Genomic DNA, 23,395 nt, shown 5'->3' on the forward strand with positions numbered 1-23,395 from the left:
TTAACTGCCTACATGTACATATGTGTGTACACACTCGTATGTACATATGTATGTGTGTACCTTTTCTGTTGCTTTGAGCATGAGTTCGTTCTTTCTTCACTTTCGACGCCTCATTACTTTTGAATTATCTGGCACACAACTGCACTGGGGAACGCTGTGAGCCGCAGCTGAGGCCGCGACTCTACACGTACATACATATGTATGTATACCCGATACACGGTCAGTACGGCTCCCCTCCCACTCGGCTATTGATGCTGATCAAGAATATACGTACATATGTATACACTTTACGGGGTCGGAAATGGTTCCTTCTTAGGTATTAGACACATCCACTTCCAGCTCCACTTCCACCCAAAATCGAATATACCCGTATTCTCTTCGAGTATGGGGTATAAAAATAAGAACAATAAGCTGTGCTGTACCCACACGTGTGTGCGTTGTGCTGGAGCCTTTGGCTTGTGCTTCCGCCTTGTAGGGTGTCTTCTTTTAGTCAGTTACAAGTATTTATCCTTTGTGCATTGCATGTACGTACATATGTACATATGTACTTGTGTATGTGCTTAAAGATTTTAAACAGATTTTAAAAATACCTGAAACAGACAGAAAGGGATCGCATCCAGAAAACATCCCGGAAAACAGAAAGCCCTTTACTTCACTTGAATATTTATTGTACTTCATTTAAATCGTTTTTGTTTTTGGGTTTTTACATTTTTGTCGGGCTTAAATTTCATCAGCATAGTTCAGTAATATATGTATATATTTTATGTATAATATAATAATTTTATAACACGTTTTTCTGCACTGTGCAAATAATTTTCCTTTCAACTTGAATACCACTTAGATCGATCTTTCTTACGAGAGAGTTAGCAAGTCCTTCGAAATGGAGGAGTGTTGATATCATTCAATCCAATCCCATCCCAATCCCAATCCCAATCCTAAACCCAGTCCCAGTCCAAACCAATCAAATTTCGTTTATCGCTCTACCCCTTTCGAATGTTCCTTTTCCTTTCCAATACAGTCTACATGAATTTGTTTTACATTTGATTTGTGGTTTACCGACTAATGTTTGCAGGTGTTGCAGATTCTTTGTCATTGGTTTAGTTTTGTTCTCAAAATATTCCATCCATGTTTTAAACATTTGAAATAATGTTAAATACTATACACCTATATGTAAGTATATATATGTATGCATCATATGTAGTATGTATACATAAATATGTACTCATGTATTGTATAATTTCATTTTTATGTATAGGTTTATTTGGATTTAAACTTATGCTTACACATACTCGTACAATATATATTCTCAATGGCATAGTAAATAGACAAACAATGAATTATTCTGCTTTTCTGTTAATTTAATATATTTACTAAATTTGCTATAACAATTATTAAATATATATATATACATAATGTATATGTATGTATGTGTTTTACCATTCATTGTCAATATATAGAACGACATGAATCATTAATAATAACAAACACTTTGGTTGCACTCTTCACAATGGTATTTATTATTTATTTTTTATTTTTTTTCTTAGTTTTCTTGTTTCTTTGTTTTTTTTGGTTTTGGTTTTTTGTTTCGTATTTTTAAACCCAGAATCAGAATTTAAATGGCGTCTCTACTAGTAAAAGCTCTGGCAACTTATAAGCACATTGTTTTTCACATTCCTGTCTCCACTAATTAGTGATAAATGAGCACTAATTACACAGAAATTAAAGTAAATCCTTCGCAGGGCAATGACAATCACATCACCCCCCACCTCTGGTGTTAGTACACAGTAATTCTGTATCTTTATTAAATCGGTTTTTCTGTTTCTTTTTTTCTTTTTTGTTTTTTTTTTTTATCAAAATGGCGCTTTGTGTGGCTGCTCCAAGAGCTGCATTCATTTGTTTTTGTTAAATAACATTTATACCCGGTACCTGGATGGAGTGCAATTTTTCTCTTCTAAGCTCTTCAAAGATTTCATTTGTTGGTTCGTTTGTCCGTTTTTCGGTTGCTTTATGATTTTTGTCGTAATTTTTTTTGCTACTAAAGATTTGGATAATCGGATAATTTCGGATGGTCTCGAAGATATTTATTACTTGACTTTCACCAAGTACCGGGTATATTCAAGTCGTGAAGTCTCGACTGCCTCCGCACACTATTATTCGTTATTCGTTTTGTTTTTTTTGTTGTTTTATTTTGATTTTATGTAGGTTTATGTAAGCATACCATAAGTACATATGCAGTTAAAACAAATACATATACTAAACATATGTATGTACCATCGACTATTTCAAAACTTTCGGAACTTTTTGTTATGGTTTTTCTGTTTCTATTTTGTTTTTGTGGTTTAAAGTAATTCATATCTTTTCTGTTCTTCTCTGTTCTGCTCTTTTCTGCTCTGCTCTGTATTTAAATGTTGCTTGTAAACTCCTTAATTAACTATTTATTTTGTTTTCTTTTTGGCATAATTTTCTTTTCTTACAACAATCGTATTACAAAAAAAAGTACAATTACATACATAAAAAACAACAACAATACAATATTACCTCCGCACTGACTACAACTTTTGCGTGTGTTTTTTGTGTTGTTCTACGAAGCTGCTTTCACTAGTACACGGATTATGTATATTCGACAACAACATTCCAACTATTGCTGCAGCAGAATTTGATCGTTTTATAGTTTTAGTTTTTGTTTTGGTTTTGGTTTTTCTTTTTTAACTTTTTTTAATTGCTCGGCTCGCATAAGCAAAGTTAACGGTGGTTTCATGTACACATCTTTTTTTTTGTACGCACGGCACAGACCTTTTGCCTTTACTTTATTTTATTTATTTCTATACATAATTTTTTATAGTTTTTTATTTGCATTCATTCCAAAAAATCCAACAAATACGCAACATTATTATCTAATTATTTTTCTAAATGTAACTCTGTGTTGTGTTCCTTTTTGTAGTGTTTTTTCTGAGTGTTTTAGTTTTAATTTAATTGAAGTAACTTGAAAATTCACGCATAGATTAGCTCAGATATTAGATATTTTATACAAAGATTGTTTACCAGCAAGCGGTTTTCGACAGTACAGTACAGTAAATACATATAGTAGCTAATGCACAGGGCACAATGCACAGTGCACACCGAAATGAAAGTAGAAATATACTTAGATTTTAATAGTTTTTCCCTTTAGGTTTACTTGTGATTTTCTTCTGTTTCGATCGATCTATATAAAGGTATTAGCCGCGAACAACCAGGATTTCATTTTTATTTGATTATATTGATCAACACATTCATGGTTTGTGTGTGTTTGTATTGGCGAAAGAAATTTCCGACATGTTGAAGATTCACTGTAGATATGGCATAGTACGGTGTGTACGGTGTATGGTATGCAGCGTAGCTCGTTTACTGTGATTGTTTTTGTTTTGGGCGGACAGGCAGCACCTAATACTCCTACTAGACGCATGGTAAAAGTTGTGATTTGGCGGTTTGCTGCTTGTGTTGCACTGCACCCTGCACCCTGGGGGCTCGTGAGTGTGTTGCATGCACACGTGAAATGAAACAATACATATGTATCTACATATATGCGATTTTACGAATTAACTTGTGCAATTTTGAACTCTTATTGAACTTATTGAACAACCAAACGATTGACACACAAAATATAATTTTATTGTTTGAATTCAGTTCACTGTCTATGTCTACGACGGTCTGTAAGCCGTAGGTCTTGATGGATAACCCAAAATTAAACGATCGGTGTGTACTTCTACGCAAAAGGCACTACGCTCAAACAATGCTTACGATTTCCATGGGAGTTACATGCGGGATGTCCTTTTGTTCTTTGTAGATCCCCAAATAGGCTTGTCAATTGTTTATTAATCATAGGGATTCAGTTATTCCAACTCCATTTATGTGTATATTGCATTGTAGGTTCATGAATGAATTACAGATCTATCTGTTTTGTTGCCGAGTCTACAATCCTTGTATTGGTATTCTCTCTCGTTTTTGTTGTCTATTCTTCAGTTTTCCAGTTGATCACCACAAAACATGCCAATTATGATTGGAGGAGGATTATTTGATTTTAAATACATATTTCTAGATTTATAGATGCTTTCGGTTTCTCTGTTGCCATCACGCTGCTTTTCATTTATCATTTTTAATTTGTTAAGAGAGTACATAGTATAGAATTTGTAATTTTTGTACAATAAGAGTATGTTCCTTCATATACACTAAGATCATACATATATATAGTACATCTGGTACGGGCTCATAGACGTTTCTCATTTCAGTTTTCTGTATGTTGAAGAAGTTTCTGCAATAAACAACGAAACTGTGACTGTCTGCCCCTTGAACTCACGAAGCAATTAACAATTACGTATTACATGTACACACACTCATGAATCAAATACGTACATACATATAGAACACACATACATACATATATATGCATATTGTATACATATATGTACTATTTATAAGTTAGTTAGTAAGCTAAAACACTATCCCAGGCCCTACTTTTGCTTGTGCGGCTTCCTTTTCAGCAACTTGTTGACCACCGTCTTGAACAGATTTGGTTTTATTCATAAGTAGCCCAATGTGGCATATGTCTTCACGAAGGTTCCATCGCTAGTGCTCACGTTCCTGTGGATTATTGGAGGTACATACATACATTGATAGCGCGTTAACCAGGGTGGGGGTAAGGGGAGAAACTCATTGCATTGTATACTAACTCGTCTTCCCAGGGGCACACCGCATTGTGTTCCGGATCGACGACGCCGCCGCCGCCACTTCCGCTTCCATCTTTTCCACCATCCTTATCCTTGTCCTCCTGCGAGCTGTGCTTTTTCCCATCAGAGTTTCGTTTCTTGCGGCGCTTGCGTGCCTCGTCATTGCTGGATGTCGGAGTTGCTGTTGCTGTTGCCGTGGGAGCTACCGCTGCTGCCACTGCCACTGCCACTGCCGGACGCTCTGTACTGCTGGCAGGCTCGTCCGCTGGATCATCGTCCACCATCGTGTCTACGTCCAACTCAGCCAGGGGCGCCATGGATGGAGCAGGGGTGGGAGCAGGCGGTATGTAGCCGAGCTGTATGTCGCTATCTATGCTGTCAAAGTCATCGACCACGTCCTTGGTGTCGTTGCCGCCAAACTGCAGTCCTTCTTGGTACTCATCGGTGGTGGGTGAAAGCTCATCTTGTAAAGCCTCTGACACTTCGGACAGGGGTACCTGCGCCTGGTCTGGGGCTGCTTGCTCCGTTTCGTCGTCGTCGGCCAATGCGGCATCCTCGGTGGTTGTTGTTAGTGCTTCTTGACTCTGGCCCGAGGGTAAGCGGATATTAGAGCCTGGAGTAGTTGCAACTAGCTCCAGAACCTTAATGGTGGGCGTCGTGGTGGCCAGATCTTTTTCGTAGGCACGCGACTCGATCAGTTCGATCTGTACCTCTTTTACCACAGTCACGTCTTTCCCGTGTGTCACGCAGCTCTCAACGAGTTGCTGCTGTTGCAAGCAATTTGCCATCGAATCTGCTTGGATGGGGAGGTACTCCTCGGGCGGTGGCGTGACCTTTGCTATGAGCGGCGGGGTCTGTGTGGGTGTGGGAGTCACAAGCACAGGCAACTCCGATGCCGACGACTCTTGTGACAGCTTGTTTAGTTCTTCCTCCACTTCGGTTTCCACATCCGAGCCAGTCAGTGGCTGCTGATCCTTGGCGGCAACTGCAACTGCAACGAAGCTGCTGCCGCCACTGGCACCTCCAAAGACGGCACTCCTAGCCTGCAGTGGCGTGAGATTACTGCTGGCCACACCTGCGCTTTGGGTTCCTACGGTGGGCGTGGTGGATGTGGTAGACGGACATGCACCGGCGGTGCGTCCAAACTGGTAGTCGGAGCTGCGGCTGATAAAAATACAACTTAACGTAAAACATAAAAGGACACAAGACAACTGCTTCCCCTACCTTGGAGTGAAGGATACGGATGCCCGACGCTGTTCCGTAAAGTTGGGAGTCAGACGTTTGATGCTCGTTTCTCCACTGTCGACGGTGTTTTGGTGTCGAATGCCTAGATTTCGCTGCAGGCGATCAGCCACATCACTGCTGTCCGACGAAGTGCTATATACAGATAGATATAGATAATTATATTTATAATTGAGTGACTCGTTCATCTACCTACCTTGTCAATCGTAGTGGCTGTACGATGACAGCCGTCTGCTTGGACAGTACCGCAACCGGAGCTGACGCCGGTGCCTTTGCCGTTGCCGGCGCCGTTGCCTTTGCCGTTGCCGGCGCCGTTGCCGTTGCCGGCGCCGGCGCTGGATCTGTCACAGTATCCTGCTCCCAGGGACACACAGAGAGCTTCACCTGAGCTGCTGGAAGTATGGCCACCGGCTCGTCCCAGGGACAAACGGCGCTACAGTTGCCAGCTAATGCTGTGGTGGACTCCAACGTGTCGAGACAGGTGGACTTCGTCTTTGGGTTTTCTCTGTACGGAGAAGATAGCAAAATGTTATGGCTCTTTCTGGAATTGGAAGCTTCTTTAGACAATTAGACGGTAGACATTAGACATTAGACATTAGACAGTAGACTGTGGGTACAACCGGATACGATACTTGTGTGTGTGTGTGTGTGTGTGTGTGTGTGTGTGTGTGACATTAAGAGTTTATGTATATGTACTATATACATATGTATGTGATGTGTGTATGTATACAACAACAGAAAATATACACAATGGGAGGAAGGAAGGAAGCGCACAAGAGAAATTCAGAATCAGAACCAGAACCAGATCAGAAACGAATGCACATCGGAATGCACAAACAACATGTAACAATATAGCAAACATTCGAGCATTCAAATAAACAATAGTATGCCGTCACCCAAAGGACCAAAACACGAAACAATCGCTGGAAACGCGGCACAGCCGGCAAGAGACAACCGGAAACGATGACCGAAGACGAAGACTCGCCGAAACTCATTCACTTTTATTACTAAACCTTGCTCGCTTAAAGCATAAAGTCGGTTCGTAAAAGATGTCCCAACAAGGCTCTCAAAAGCCAGCTATCGAGCTATCGAAAACAAAACCTTTTCCGAACCGTTGGCGGATCTGTTTTCGATGGATTCACACGTTTGAGCTTCGCGTTACTCTCGTCTGGGGTGTTTTGGTCCAATGGGCAACTTTGTGTACGAGTATGTATGTATTTGGAGACAGTCCAGGAAAAAGACACGGGTAACACAGGGGTCCGACGGGATATAGAGTCCGAGAAACAATACAAATGCTCTCGACAACATGGCAGTATGGCAACAAATGATCAACAAAGTCGGGAAGGAACATAAATGGAAAACAGTTTAGGGCGAAGCGTTAACAAAAGTTGGGCTTGGGTTTACATAAATCACAGGTGACGGAAGGGAAGAGTCGCCTACTCCCCCATTGGGTGCGAAAAGAACACCAGTTTGTACAGATACTCGTGAGCTGTCCGTGTGACGGTGACCCAACCTTGGTACGGACTATAATGGAGTTTCACCGACAAGTAATTTGTAGTAAGAAAGCACCCTTGGCTCATTTGGACTACTGCCATTCGGTAAACGGTTACGCTCTGGCTACAGAGCGTAATTAAATCACGATTTACCATAGAAGGTTTTCTATTTCTGAAAGTTCTGAAGAAGCGTTACAAGCACTTCGTACAATACTCAGCCACGCTAATGAGATCTGTATGCTCCAGCTATCACTATAGACAGTGCATTAGGTGACTAGCAGATTGTGTTTTTCTTTTGCAAATTGAAATATTTTAGTTGAATAGGCAACCGGTTATTCAATCGTGAGAGTCTTACGATTTGCCAAGGACCGGAGCACGCACTTTTTGCGATTTGTATTCGTATTCGCCTGTGGGGGTAGAAGGGGAGAGAGCGACAAACAAAAAATGAACATTACAAATGGAAGAACGGGTTGGGTCAGGGCTGGGTTGGGGGTTCAGGGGTCACAGCAGATCGAACGACAATACAACAGGAGAGGAGAAACACTAGCATATAGTGGATAACAGGATAATAGGTTCGAACAATTCGTTGTTGGTTTGTTACAAGTGATATTATGCGATTTGAATAATCAACCCAATCAAAAAGAAATTATGTATGTCTTACGGGAGTGCCTGCAAACTACTTTCGCGATTCCCGCCGTAAGCAGCATAGATCCCAACATCCATGATCGCCGTGTGGCGATGGGGCTGCGGCATATCGCCTCGATAAATAGAATCGCTACTGCAGTGGTGCGTGTGTGACGTATGACATATTGTATGATATATTAAGTAACACATTACACAGTAATAATCGTATTTCGGTATTGTTCGGTTATCAATTGTTCAAATGGATTGCATGTTTCGATTCGAGTGTTGTTGTTGTTGAATTTTGAGGAATGTTCATAAAGGTCGAACGCATCGTGAGTGGTGAACGGTGAACCGTGAACCGTGAACCGTGAAAATACAATAAATAAATAAGTAAATCAATGATAAATATTTATGTTATGTACTACAATATATCTACATATATGTATATCAAAACGCGATGCTTCGCGCTTGATAACGACTTAAAAACAAGAACAAAACCAGAAAAAAATGCTGCTAGCCTAGGCGTTTGCTTGGTTGTTTAAAATCGAAGCAAATTAAATGATTAAGTGAAAAATAAATCAATTGATAAATGTAAGATGCACACAGCCTTTCTCTCACTCTCTCGCACACTCTCTCTCGAGCGTCCTCAGAAGCCAGCTTACCTAAAAGGAATCTCGCTGAGATTGCTCTGGGAATGGGAGTGCGGTACCTTGGAACCTGCCTCCTTGTTCACCCCAATGACGGCCAGCTCATGCGCTGAGCCCGTCAGACTGCGGTCGCTGCCACGACGCCGTGCCAGGCTGCCGGGTGGCGGTGCCTGCATCATGGAGCCCGTGCCGCCTGCCGCACTGCTGGACCCCTTCGACCCCCCCGCATCCCCCAGGTTCGGCTGACTGGACAGGGCAGCTGTCATCTTCTTCTTGGCTCCGCTGACGCCTCCGAAATTGAAGAAACGCTTCTTGTACGAGGGCTGAATGCCAGTGTCCAGCAAACGCTTGTAGTGCTCCGATCGTATAAAGCGAGGGTAGCAGTCCTTTTTCAGTAGCAACATGTAAATGTGCTCTGAGGCCGAGTCGAAGGTGAAGCGCGATGGGTTCTTGAGACCGCGAAGCACACTTTCCATCGTTTTTCCATCGATGTTTATCTCGCAGGGTGCTCCAGGCTTCAGAAATTCCCTACAAAACGGAAATCAATTAATGATTGCAATTACAGGGAAATGATGCACTCACTCGTAGATCTCGTTGACCTTCCGTGCCACCTGGGAGTGGGCGGATCGACGCAAGCGGTTGACAGCAATCCAGAAACGAATGTTCTCGTGCGAGTACTCCTTCTCGAGGAAGGTCGTGAACTCCTGCAGACCCGTCGGATCCGAGACCAGCTCCTCGATGGAAATGGCCCACCGCTTCACTCGTTTCTCAGTGGGAATGTCCACGAAGGTGTTGTTCAGCTGCCAAAAGGTAATGTCCTCGGTGACCCAGGGGTTCGAGGGCAGCGCCGGCTGCAGAAAGAAGTCGTATTCACTGAAGGTCTCCGAGTAGCAGACCAGTGACTCGCAGGCCTGCGACATCTTCATTCGCGTTCGGTTCAGGGACTTGCCCAAGTAGTCGACCTCTCGCTGTACATCGTCGACAGTCTTTTTCTTGTTGGGTTTGAAGCCCTGGCGGTCGCGCGACGGCACTGGACAGGGCTCCAGGGGCGTGAACTGGCCGGGGGGTGGACGGTGTACGCGCCAGTAGGCCCGCTCCTGCGAGTCTCCAACAATCTTGTCCCCCTTCTTGCGCTCCTTGGCCAAGCGCACCTGCTCCTCGGCCTGCATCGATATAAAGTCCCATTTGCCCTTCAGATTCTTGTGCAGTGAGGACAAGGCCTCGGCCTCGTAGTCCTCGAGCGCATGGCGCTGTTTATTGCGCAGCGATCGCTTGGCCAAATATATGGCATACTCCACGTTATCCGGGGCCTTGTGCTGCCACGGCCAGTAATAGGGGGTCTGGAAGCGGTACAGCGATGAGTCGTCCTTCACGGTCAGCGTCTTTGAGTCGTTCACCGGAAAGAAGTACCCGTGCAGACACAGCTGGTTGGCAATGTTCAGGGCCTCCGATTCCTCAATTTGCAATCGGTCCATAAGCCATTCGATCAGATCGTATCCTGTAAGTAATTAACGATGAACGATTAACGGGCTGTGGATGATGATGCTACCCATAATGCTTACCCATAAACGCGTATGGTATAGATGTAAGGAACATTTTCTGCTGTCGCACGGGTACACCATGTTCTTGATCCTGCATCTCGCGCACCAGCACCTCCATCTGCCATAAAAGTATACAAAAAAAAAATGAGTATCTGAGTACATCTGTATCTATGTCTATGTCTATGTCTATCTCTGTATCGGTATTGGGATCCCTCTACCCACCTTGTCGAAGGCCATTGGTCGGGAGAGCTTCTCAATGGTTTGCTGTGGGTTGCCACTTCCGGAGCCACTGCCCGCACCTGCAAGCAGTCCTCCACTGCCCGAACCACCAGGCCCGGAGATGGAGCTGTGATGGTGGTGGTGTGTCGCCGTTGCCGTTGCCGTTGCCGTTGCTGGTGCCGCTGCTGGCGCCGTGGCTGGTGCCGCCGCCTGGGACTGCTGATGGGGTAGTGAATGCAGCAGTTGTTGTTGGTGCGTTGCGGGCTGTGAATGGGCGTGCGGATGCTGGTGGTGCTGCAAGTGATGGTGGCCCACGGAACTGCCGCTAAATGCGGTCGCTGCCTGCGTTGTGGCGGATATGGCCGTGGCGGTGGACGCCAGCGCAGGACTATTGCCGCTGTTGGCGTTCCCGCTCCCGCTGCTCGTAGCCGTTGCGGCCGTTGCCGCCGCATTGTTGTTCGCGGCGGCCGAGGGAGACAGCTGCGTGGCCGTGGCCGTGGCCATGGCATGCACGCCTCCATGTGGTTGCAGGCTCAGTGTCGTCGGCTTAATGGACTGTGGCAAGTGCGTGGATTGACTGCTGGACTGCTGCTGAGGGTTCGCAGCCGCCGACGTTGTTCCGTGTCCGGCATTCGGGGCGGCGACGACAATGGGAACGGAACCGGGAGCCGACTGGGCTGAGTTTCTGAGCACTAGCTGTCGGTCCTTGTCGGGCGGCACCCCACCGGGAGGTTCCATGGCCGCGTCACCCGCTAGGGTCTCGGTATCGCAGCCGCCGTCGCTGCGTCTGAGATGGTGATCTGATGATGATGGCTACTGGGCGCTAATCTAACTACGCTTTTGATACTGCTATTGGAATACTTGAATTGGAGTATGTCCTGCCGGGTGCTTTCTGCGGTTGTGCGTTCGGTTCCGCTCTTAAATTTTGATTGCTGCGTAATCCCTCGAGCTGGATCACAGTTGCTGCAGTGCTTCTGCTGCAGTTAGCCGAATTCCATCATGTCCTTGTGTATGGAAATACTTGCTGTGAAGCAGAGAACCAGAGAAGAACAGAGAAAAGTCTAAGGATTCCATTCCATGCGGACTCGGTGACGGCAAGGGGTGGACTTTTTCTTACAATGCTTCATGATTCGATCAGATGCGGTGGTTCCACGCCCCCTTGCCACCAAGTGGCACGCACTAGCACTAGCGACGCCACCCACCCACCAATAGCGAAGCCCCTCCACAGTCGCGGCGCTCCTTAAAATATCCTTCCTTTCAGACCTCAGATCTCAGACTTCGGAATTCAGATTGCTCTGAATCGATTGGGACTCCGGTTCCTTTCGGTTTCTTTCGGTTCCTTTCGGTTCCTGCTCCTGCTCCTGCTCCTCTCCTCAGAAATGTTCAGTGGGCCTCCATTCATCCAGAGTACGTTTCCATGGCCTCCGCGTGACGGCGGCTGGTGCTCGATGATGTCTCCTAGGGCCTCCTCTCGCCAGGTGCCACTTGCCTCTGCCAGGCGCCTCTGGAGCAGGGGGCGGCGTGTGCAGCTGAAGACCTGCAAGGACAACAAAACGCTTACATATTAGTTAAAGCAGCATTGCAGCTGACATCTACCCAAGTGTTGTGCTAAACTACTAGAATATTCTTGTTACAGGCCAAATCAGCCCGGACATGGACCTGTGGCTCGACGATCAGCACCTTGAAGTGGTGCGTCTTGATCTGTGTTGCAGGGAGGGGTGCAGGGAGGGGTGCAGGGAGCTGGCCCCCCACATTTCCCTTCCCTTCCATTCCACTCCACTCCCCGGGGATGAGGTGTGTATACATATGGAACCCACAAAGAGGGATCGATTGATTGGCTCCGGTGGCCCGCGTGGGTCGCTCTCTCTCTTATATTTGCAGAGTATACTATTTCTGTAAGCTGTAATCAGCTGTCCCTTTGTTTATTCTGTTGATGCCTTCTGATACCGAGAAATCTCTCTATTTTTAGCCTGTTTTTCAATTATTCGGGTCAAGCGATAAAAATGAAAAATTTGCATACAATCACACACACACACACACACACACATACACATACACACATGTATGTACATGTATATTGCGACAGCCGGCTTACACACACACATACATGTACATGCAAGTGCGCCGATGCGCCACCCCATGACGCGGTTCGACTCGACCTGAAGAGAGCCGACAACTCGAGAAGCTCCGAAGCCGAGGCTGGAGAGCTCCCCAGAGCCGAGGGAGGGCCTGGAGACGACTCTCTCCCCCCCTCTCCCTCTCACCCTCTCAGGAAGTAACGAACGGGACTTTAGATTGCTGCGTAGTTGCTGTCCTGATTTTTCCATTTATTTTTCTCTTTTTTTCGTTATTCTGGGAATCATCTCCAGCATACGGATGTGCACACATGTATTTCCACGAGTACCATAAAATACTTTTAATTACTTGAACACATGTATGTGCGTATGTGCGTATGTGCGTAATTGCGTATGTTGCACGTTTGCAGTGCACCGATACAACGAAAACAAAACCGATGATTGTTTAAAAATAGAACCCATCACTGGAGTCACTGGAGTCACTGGAGACGGCAAATCCACACCCCCAGACCCACGACCAAGCCCAGGACCAGACCCAGGACCAGTCCCAGGAGCTCCTGTTGGCTCCTGACGTCGCAAATGACGCAAAGCGAGACGCATGTACGTTATGTTATTTATTTTTATCAACGGATCATAGCTGGCAGCTGCAATCTGTCGGAGAGGAGAGGCTCAAACCCATGCAAGGACTGCACTGCACTGCAGTGCTGGCTGGCAGGATGGCAGGATGGCAGGATGGGTGGCAGACTGGCTGGATGGGTGGCAGGCTGGCTGGATGGGTGGCAGGCTGCTGCCAGTGGGAATTAAATGACGAAACACGGGGGCGGCGGCTGCCTGCAAGTTTCTTTTTCTCTTTTTCTCTTTTTCGCTGCTTGTGAGCGTGTTTACTTGTTTGTTTGTTCGTGTGCGTGTCCGTGTGCGTGTGCGTGTGGGTGCCTGTGTGCGTGTCCGTGTCCGTGTCCGTGTACATACAACCATTTTGACATTAGCACACGCACTTTCCCCACATCGACCCATCGACCTCTGCTTGCCCCCTCCCCGGGAGAGGCCCCGCCGTTCCAACCCAGTCGAGTCGCCTGCTCCGCTGTTGTGCCAGGGGCTGGCAGTCGGCTCTTTAATTTGTGAGCAGCATTTGGGAGCGACTGAGGGCCGGGTGCTCGACTTCGGGTTAAGATGGAGTTGACCCCCAGATAAACTTGGCGCGAAAACACAGGATTCCTTTGATTATTGCATCAGCTGTATTCGTAGAAGATTTTGAAAATCCTGCCGTAAGAAGGAACTGACTTTCATAACTCACTTGCCAATAGTCTCTCCTTCTCCATCTTTTCGCAAAGCCGAAAAGGTCTTTCCTCTCGCATGAGCCCTTGAGAAAAGCAATTTTCGCTATCGGACACCTTAACGGTCCGATGGATGTTAGCCCGATGTCGAGAGGCCTTACAGTGGCTCGGACCCAGACTCAAACGGAAACAGAAAGAGAAACAGACATCTTTCGAAAAGGAGGCAGCCAGCAAGCCCGACCAAAGGCGCAAGCTGTTGCACAAAACTCTGTCTAGCACATCCTTCAGCGCATCGGGTACCCTCGGAACTCCGCACAGCACAAAATCCGGTGAAAAGACAACAAGAATTATCGGTTCGAACACACGGATACGTAATACGTATACGTAAACACAGCTACTACTGTATCTCCCGCAATCGCACGCTTTTTAATCGGATATCCAATGGAGAAATGTTCGAAAATCTCTCAAATGTCCTACGATATTTCCATCTTTATGGTACTTTCTTTTCTGCTATTTTTCCTAGATCTTGTATGTGGGTCCCAATACCCCATGCCCCATGCCCCATGCCCCATGCCCATTGCACGGAACATGCTGCCCCCTGGCATCGCCTGGCATCGCCTGGCATGCCCTGACACTCGGCATGCCCTGAATACTCGTTAATCAAATTTTGAAAAGAGGAAAATGCAGCAAACGCTGCGACACACACGGCAGCATCGAATGACATGAAAGATCCATTTATGAATGCAAATTGAATGTAAGCTGAACCGACGTCATGGTTGTGTGTATAAAAAGTACATATATAGACTGACAAATGTGTGTGTGTGTGTGTGTGTGGGGGGGGGGGGGCACTGACGCTGCAAGGAGTCGAGGTCGCGTAATCTAAAATATCCTCGGACACGATAAAAGGAGTCGGAGGCAACGGAGAGAGACACGGGCACGGGCACGGGAACGGAAGATGACCTGAATTGGCCTGGTTTATAATTGAATGACTCAATCAATCGGGCAATCAATCATTTATGTGTTCCTTGTCGGGGCGGGCATCCGCGACAGCGGCTTTAATGCATCTACATCTGGGGCACAACTGGGCCAAAGGGGTACGGAGCCTGACATCAGGCAGTATTGTGGCAGTACCTCCTGGCTGCCTGGCTGCCTGGCTGCCTGGCTGTCCCAGCGCCTCTGTCCAGGGAGAACCAATAAAGTGAATTACTTCATCTCTGCGCAAACGCACAGATTGCCGGCCATGGGAGTGAGTTTTCCCAGAGTTCAGGCAAAGCTCTTCTCAGAGGGCGCGTGCGGGGCTTCAGTCTTTGGCGACGCACAACGCAGATCGAGCCTTGGCGCCGTTTGGCAAAAGGTAAACGCAGGCTGGCCTCCAATCCCCTATTGGAGGCTGGCGGTGGGTAGGGGAAATGGACATGAGGTTTCTCTCGTTGGGATCTCTAGCGACAAATACTACCCCATATACATACATATGTATGTATGTACACACTGTGAACGAGGGGGAACGTGTGGAAATGTCTACTTTCTGCCCGGTACTCGGCCAGAGGGCGCGCACTGCACGGAGAAGAGCGTGTGTGAGGGGGAGAGAGAGAGAGAGAGAGAGAGAGAATGCAGGCAGGCGCATGGCTGGGGCTGATCAAGGATATATATAGATTTATCCTCGGTGTCACATGCATCCACTTTCGGCACATATCCAGTATACCCCTCCACTCTCTTTTTGAGAAGAGAGGCACCCACACACACACACAGATCTAGGGAGCTCCCTTAAACACAAACACTGACACACAAATGCGAAAAATATGCGCTGGCCATTTATACGAAATAGAAACAAAACAAACCCAAGGCGAAGCAAATTAATAAACTTCTGCTAACTGTGCAAGTGTGTAGCGGCAAATGAACAAAAAACCCAGAGGCAGGCCAGCAAGAGTCAACAACAACAACAACAACAACAACAATAACGAGGACAGGACAGGGCAGGACAGGGCAGGGCAGGGCAGGGCAGGGCTGGGCAGGAAACCTCCCTCGCAAACGGAAACTCATTTGCCAACAGTTTGAAACCAACTTCCGGCCCAGTGACGACGACGACGACGACGACGACAAGGGCAGCACACAGCCAGCACCGGCGACAAATGCATGACAAAAGTCACATTTAAAAGAGAGAGGGACTGAGCGAGAGAGAGAGAGAGAGAGGGAGAGGGAGACAGGTGGTGGGCAAAAGTGCGGAAGGAAGGGAATGGGGGCGTGCGAGAGTTAGCACAAGGCGGGAGGAACGAACACGTATCCAAAAATAAGTTCGCGTGGCTCCCAGCATCTGACAGGACATGAAATTAGAAAGCTAACGCGAATTATTAGAGCTCGAAATCGAGTTTCAAGTTTTACTGCTACGAGTATTTACCGAGGAAGCTGGGAGGCAGCTCCTTGCCCCCTGAAACAACATCACAACTCCCCGCTCCTCACCTCAGTGCTCGTCACACGGTTCTCTGTTCCACCTTCCACAAGGGAAGGGTGTTCAAGGAGCGAGATTCACTTCATTCAATGATCCTTCGGTATGCTGGTGCCTTCTCGAAACATAGGGCTATGACAAGCCACAGCGGAGCTAATACCAAGTGAATCATGCACAAGCCATGCATATCTTTTTGCAATCTTCCGATCTAGGGAGGCAGCAGAGAGCTGAAACCCCGCCATAGAACACCCTTTTGGTCCCTCGAGCGAAATCTTGCAACAAGGCAAGAAAGCATGCGTCGGATAATCAAAATAAAATAAAAATGTGTAATCCTAAGCTTCAGATCCGCATATCCACCCACAAGCATATCTATCAGAGCATGGGAGCACTCTGTTCCACTGTGTACTTACTGCAGGTACATATGTATGTACGCAGGCAGGATGGATGGAGATTATCGCTACGAGTACGTACGGGGCTAAGTACAAGTGCGGGTGCACCGAGCGGAGGACATACGCTCGTCCTCGAGGAGTACTCGTCAGAAAAAAACAGACTTTGAAGATGCATTTAGTTCTTCCAGTGCCCGCAGCTTACACGCATGCCATACACAATGCCATGCCCGCAGACGCCTGCCCCCGCTGCACAGGGAGGCTTTTGAACCTTCGCATTCGCAGGAGCTTATCTTTAAATTGATATTGATTGCCGAGCAATGCAGTGCAATGGAATGCATCGCGGCACAGCTGATGCGATTACGCGCTGTGCTCTTGTGCCTCCCGTACCTCTTGTGTTTGCTGTGCGGCTTTCCCCCAAGCAGCGGGGCTTTGTTAACGAATTACCCTGCGATTACCCCTGCGATGTCTAAGCCCTCCGAGGGGGCTAAGTCCCTCCCCACCTTCCACTCCGATCCAAGGCAACCGAAAACAGCGACGTTTACATGGGAAAATGTACATGCCATGTACTCGCCAGCAGAATAAAGTATTATACAACCAAGCACATGCACTATATACAGTATATACACTATATACACTATATACACTATATACAGTATATATGTACGTGTGTATGTGTATTGGCATAGGCTAGTGTCTCTTCTGAGACTGGCCAACGAATTACAAATCGGACTTCTGGCTGTGGCTCTGGCTGGGAATGTAGCTCCTTCCTAGATCCAATATTCGGTATTCCATTTGCTTCGCGCTTCTCCGTGTGTGAACATACCGATGTACATGTGTGTGTGTGTGTTTGTACCCTGTCGAAATTATTAAGTTTCGAAAAATAAATAATCGCACTTTTCCCACAGACCAAGAGAATAAGCGCCAAGCGAATGCAAATAAATAAATAAACTCTAGACGGAGGCTGAACATACATTCATGCATACACACATGCATACAAACGAGTATGTACAAAATAACGTTTACATATGTAGATACATTGTACGTACATACATATGTATGTATTTCCCGAGACAAAACCGAGAGCGATGACAAGCAACGAGTAGAATCTCGTAAACTAACGTGAAAGGACCTGCAAACGAGCGATAGGTGACTAAGTGAGTGATCGAGTGATCGAAAGCCTAACTTTCAGGGCCACAAACTGGGCGCTCAATGGGCGCGTTCAGGCGTTGGAATGCATGATACATGGTGCATGATGCATGATGCATGATGCATGATGCATGATGCATTGCTGTTGGCCTATGCCGATAGCTGACATAACAATAATACATCATAAATTTAGCTACAGATATCCTGCGGTGCTTCGAAGACAATATCGACAGGTTCTGAGGCGATTATCATAGTGTCTCACAGTCGTTTACCAGCACTCAAAACATGATAGATGGCACCTGATGCATGATGCATGATGCATGATACATTGTGTTGGTGAACGAATTGGCGAATCATTGGACTTCATTTGGCGATCGTTTGCGGATCTAGCTACAAATCTGGCGATATACATATAAAGTGACTTATAAAAAGTCACTTGAAAAAGATTTGGGTACTATTTGTTGTGTGCAGTGTACGGTGGCTATATTCAAATACTTGGTTTGGCTAGCTTCAGGAATTCAGGACATTTGATATCCTGTCACACACTCTACATCTACACCTTACTATATCCCATATCCCATGTCCCATGTCCTATAGCCCACGTTACTCGACAAGCAGGCCGTTGGTCAAGATGCAGAAACAAGTAACTTTCTTGGTGGGCGAACAGTTCAAAGAGTTCAAATATTAGACGGCGTATGGTAAGAAGATTCCGAATCAACTTTCATCAACTTAATAATGAATACACACACACACAGAGGTACACATGTATGTGTGTAGATATGTAAATTCGTTCGGTTCGTCCGACCGTCTCGATTCATGCGATGGGTGAGTGAGTAATTACGCCGTAAATGCTATAACGTACACGTATGTATGTATATATGCATGTACATATGTCTGCATGTATGTATGTGCAGTCGTGCAAACGTCAGTGTGTGTTGGTAGTGCAAAAGAATTGTCTCGACTGCAGGATACCCCGCTGCCCAAACAGCGGTTAATGGTTTCAAAAGATCAAAAACCCCATACACGAAATAGTGTGCTGGGTAAGCAATGTCTCGTAGCTCTCCTAGTGCCAAAGGCTATACGTATACGTGATATATGTACATACATACAATGTACGTGTATGTGGACTGCAGATGTTCTAGCTTTTCAAAATGCCACTCTACTCGACTCCACTCCTTCCCCTGGCGTTTCTTTTCAAATGAAATCTCGTTTTCAAAAAGTACTCGTATGTAGTTTTTCTGGTGGTTTTTGGAGGTTTTTCCAGCGACCGAAACAAAACCATTAAGGCCCCTGCCCTGCCCTGCCTGCAAGGGTATACAAATAAATAAATAAATACAAAAAGCCAGCCAGCCGGCCAGGCCAATTTAATACCAAGAGAGGAGAACAGAACGGAACAGAACGGAACAGAACAGAACAGAACAGAACCCTACAGAACTTATGGCCGCACTTACACTAGCGCTCACACACATTCACACATTCACCCATTCACACATTTGCATACATGCAGAATACCCATACACATTTAAAGAAAAGCTGAATAAAAACATTTCGTGTGCATACAAAGGAAAACAAAGATAAACAACACACACCGCGATGCCGATGCCGATGTCGATGCCGATGCGAATGGTAGGGTGTTTGGCCGAAGAAGGTGGACGGGGGTGGAATGGATGTGGAGGGGATGTGAATGGATGGTAGGAACGAGCGTGGAGCGTGGACGAAGGGGGGAAGGCTGAAGGAGGTAATTGAACAACGCGACTACGCTGCCAGTCATAAATGTATGTATGTATGTATGTACATCTGCGCATAAACATACATCATAATTGGCCTTTGATCGCCGGGGATGCTAAGTGTTCAATGGCGAACATGAATCAAAGTGTAAAGAATGAATGCAACAAAGGCTGGCCGTCGATATTATTACCAATTGCATTCGATAGGCCACCCCGTTGAGGGGCTACGAGCGATGTTCTTGCTACTTGTTTTACGACCAATATTCCCATTGGAAATTCAACAATTTCCATGGGTTTCCATCGCGCCGATAACAGCGGTAACCGAAGAGTAACTTCTTGCGACTGCTTTTCGATCCAACATTACGGATTGAGGGGGTTCCCCGACACATCCTAAACCGGATTCAAGCTGGATTTACCCTTAAAGGTGAGGAACACTCAACAACGCTGTTCTTCCCCGCTGAATCGTACTCTATATTGTATGTAGCGGAAATGTCGATAAATGCCACTGAAAAGTTTTCGAAACCAAATTATGCAATATGGGCCTTTCCGTTCGTACGACAAAATGTTAAAAAAAAAAGAATAAAAAAGTGAAGTTTCGAAGTTCCAGTTGAATAGTAATTGGATTCACCAAAAAAGAAGGCAATAATCGAATGAGCGGTTCTAAAAAACAGAAGCGGTTTTCGCGGTTGAGCCACAAAATTGCAAAACTGCGAATTGCATATCTGTCTGGGACCGTCTGTCTTACATTTTCTGGCGTGATATACATATGAAGTATTGGGCATTAATTTTCCAAGCTATTAAATGTTAAAACCAGTTTCCAGTTTTTTTTTGTTTTTTGTATAAGATCCGCGGCGTTACGTTACCGATTCCGTCAGATATGGACGCATGCCACTCCTGATTGAGTTTATTCATAATTATGCATCCACATATATGTACATATGTACATACATCATACATTATCCCATTTTTAGTGCGGATAAACATCTGGTGTGAACAGATCGTAAAGCACAAAGAACGTCTAAAGATAGACGATGGTGGTGTCTCGAAAAGGATCCTGCACGCTAAATATCAGCACGGAAATGTGCATTTCGTGACACATGAATGAAATGACTAATATTTAAATGATCGATGCAAAGGAGATCCATATGAACAGACATACATACATATGTATGTGTATGTGTGTCTGTATCGAATGTCAAACAAAAACAAACCTGAATGATGATCGCAGCGTAAAGAAGATTGATTCCTGTCAGGTATCAGGAGTATCAATAGCCGCCGACCAAGTTTCGCACAACTTTCACACATGAATCTATGTACATACAGATCTGTACATATGTAAGTACATACATATGTACTATACTATGTGTACATATGTATGTAGAGGCTAATAAATTAAAATGGTACAGTATCAGCGCCACAACACAACAGCAGAGCAGTGCTCCTAGGCGGATTGTTTTGTGTGTGTTTTCTAATATGTATGCATGTGTGGGTGTGCGTGAGCTGGTACGCATACATTGGGCCAAAAGAGAGCCCGCCCGAGCAACAAAAAGCTTTGATAGGCGCAGCAGATAGCATACTACGTGGTTTTTCTCCTTTTTTTGCCCTGCGTGGGAGAGGGGTGGCGGGAGGGGGTACTAAGTAATTGATGATGATTTTCTGTGTGTGTGTGTGTGTGTGTCCGCGTCGGGCTCTGAGCAAACGCACAACAACAACAATGTCAGCAGCACCAAGAACAGAACAGAACAGAACGGAACGGAACAGAACAACATTTGCTCAGGCAGAAAGTAGAGTAGAGAAGTTGTCTCCGCTCAAAGCCATCCGACAAGCCATCCCACAGCCCAAAATGCGCAAAACAATTTTTGAGCACATCTACATTTACTTTTTTTAGAGGGAACACTCTGGCAGCGTAGGCACTAGCTGTGGAGTGGAGTGGAGTGTTGGGGAGGGGAGTTGCGCGATGCGGGGTGCTCCTTTTGGTTATGCCTCCAGCAAGCAGTGCTGTCGTCGAAGCAGTTTTTGTTGCAAACATTGTTGGCCCCTTACCGCTCCTCTCTCTCCTTTTTCGCACTGTTATTACGTATCTATGTGCATACATGTGTACATACATACATGTATGTATGTATGTATGTATGTTTGTAAGTTTGACTTTTCTCAATTTGAATTTACAAAGAATAGAAAGCACTATATCGTTCTTTTATATAGATTCACTGGTTATTTAATATTTGCATATGCATGTGCGCGTACATATGTATGTATGTACATACACATGTACATAAGGCCACGAACCAGCTGGATGGCAACTTCTACCGGAACTCTACATATGTATATACCATATTGTTTAGTTGTGTGCACACACACGACATGAGGATTTGTGTGTGTTTACGGGTGTATGTGCCGTGTACTTTCCTGGGTCAAGCAAAACAAATTGTTTAGCCAAAAAACCAACTGAAACAATTTTTAAGCACGAGCGCACATCAACATAAACACTTTGAAATAAACATATGTACATATGTATGTATGTTTGTATGTATGTATACGTAAGACATCCCAGACACACATCCTCCACTCAAAAGACGTCCAGAGGAGGCATAACTGTAACGCAAAAACTCACAACACAACAAAAATTTTCACTGTCAATGCTAACACACAACTAACAGAACAGAACAGAACGGAACAGAAGAGAACATAACGGAACAGAACAGAACAGACTCACTTTTGCACACACAGGCAAAGTATTTTTTCTGCCTTATTGCGCTGCTTCTCCCATTTGCTTTTGCTTTTGGTTTTGGTTTTTTGTGGATGGCCTTCCTCTTCATTCGAAGAATCTCGATTCGATTCGTTTTCCACGTATTCTTATAATTTTTTTGTTGCACTTAACACGCACAAAAATTTCTAAAAAAAAAGATGAGAAAAAAATTGTATCACACTCCGAATGCACTTCGTGGGCAGCACAGCTTTTATTTGATTAGTTTTCTATTTATTTTTCGATATCAGCGAATTTGTGAGACGTATTGGCAAGTTTTCAGAGTTCCAGTTACGACAGCGAATAGTTTTTTTGGTTTTTTTTGTTAATTTTCATCCTGGCTTTCTCATTTTTTCATCCATTTTGATTATGCTCACCAAAAACCGTCAGCCAGCGCGAGCAAACGACGCACGAAGGACAAGGACGTCCGCCGCACACGATACTCAGAGCCTGTGTCCGCGTCTAGAAAAATGGAAAATGGATTTTCCTTTGCTACTGAGTCGCGGTCAAATGCAGCGCGCAGGCAGCCCACAGAGAAAAACGAAGTAAAATAAAAACTGAGAGAGAGAGAGAAAGATAGAGCAGAGCGCCTACACCGAATGAGCGAAAACGCTCCGCTCGGTTTTTGGTATCTCTCGCACTTGTGTGGAAAAGCTGCTACAGCAGGCAGACAGGCATCCAACAACAGTTCCCGCAACTGTTCCGCTGGAAGTCAGAAGCAAGAACGAAATCGGAAAGGGAACGGAACGGAACTGGAAGGGGTACGGTACGGTACGAAAAGTCGCGAGCAAATGAGCAGCAAGGATTATACATAAAAGGGGATGTTTCTATGTCTGTATGTATGTACAATAAGTATGAAAGTTTAATGTAATAATTTATTGGATCTATTATACATGCACATATGTATGCATATGCATATGTACTCTCTTAATTTGAGCTTTTTTCTTATTGGGACGATGGTTTAATTAAATCATTATATCACAATATGTATGATGAATGAATATACCTTGCAAGAGCCATTGTCCCTTCCAATAGGACTGCCACTGCCCCCCCATTGACATTGCGAGCGATATTTTCAACACCATTGCTGTTAACGGGACATCTGTGCACGTAGGGATATATCGCCTAT

General features: G+C 45.4%; 1 protein-coding gene across 9 annotated transcripts; it reads right to left on the reverse strand.

The window, feature by feature from the left end:
* Positions 1-1,825: 1,825 nt before the first annotated feature.
* LOC108158553 lies at positions 1,826-23,030 on the reverse strand. 9 transcript variants are annotated; one of them, XR_001775256.2, is made up of 12 exons: positions 22,644-23,029; positions 22,237-22,415; positions 10,473-12,006; positions 10,272-10,368; positions 9,292-10,207; positions 8,725-9,237; positions 8,100-8,216; positions 6,142-6,450; positions 5,928-6,080; positions 4,707-5,867; positions 4,492-4,617; positions 1,826-4,288 (listed from the first exon to the last, which is right to left on the reverse strand). XR_001775256.2 is itself a non-coding variant. In XM_017291006.2 (12 exons), the coding sequence occupies exons 4-12, from the start codon at positions 11,205-11,207 to the stop codon at positions 4,557-4,559; spliced, it is 4,062 nt and encodes a 1,353-aa protein (XP_017146495.1). In that variant the 5' UTR covers positions 11,208-11,493; positions 11,676-12,006; positions 22,237-22,415; positions 22,644-23,029; the 3' UTR covers positions 1,826-4,556. The 9 variants fall into 9 exon arrangements, 8 of the variants coding, with proteins under 8 accessions (XP_017146495.1, XP_017146487.1, XP_017146469.1 ...); XM_017291006.2 differs by having other exon boundaries at positions 1,826-4,617; positions 10,473-11,493; positions 11,676-12,006; XM_017290998.2 differs by having other exon boundaries at positions 1,826-4,617; positions 10,473-11,493; positions 11,672-12,006.
* Between the last annotated feature and the right edge of the window lie 365 nt (positions 23,031-23,395).

This window comes from Drosophila miranda, chromosome XL (assembly GCF_003369915.1).
Source record: "Drosophila miranda strain MSH22 chromosome XL, D.miranda_PacBio2.1, whole genome shotgun sequence".
NCBI lineage: Eukaryota > Metazoa > Arthropoda > Insecta > Diptera > Drosophilidae > Drosophila > Drosophila miranda.

What these genes read in the sequence shown, in the direction of transcription:
- LOC108158553 (XM_017290988.2), bottom strand. Translation starts at nt 11,207, where the DNA reads ATGGAACCTCCCGGTGGGGTGCCGCCCGACAAGGACCGACAGCTAGTG. An exon ending in CAGCCACTACGATTGACAAG is followed by an intron (nt 6,081 to 6,141) that starts GTAGGTAGATGA and finishes ATCTGTATATAG; the next exon opens with CACTTCGTCGGACAGCAGTG. An exon ending in GTGTGCCCCTGGGAAGACGA is followed by an intron (nt 4,618 to 4,706) that starts GTTAGTATACAA and finishes AATAATCCACAG; the next exon opens with GAACGTGAGCACTAGCGATG.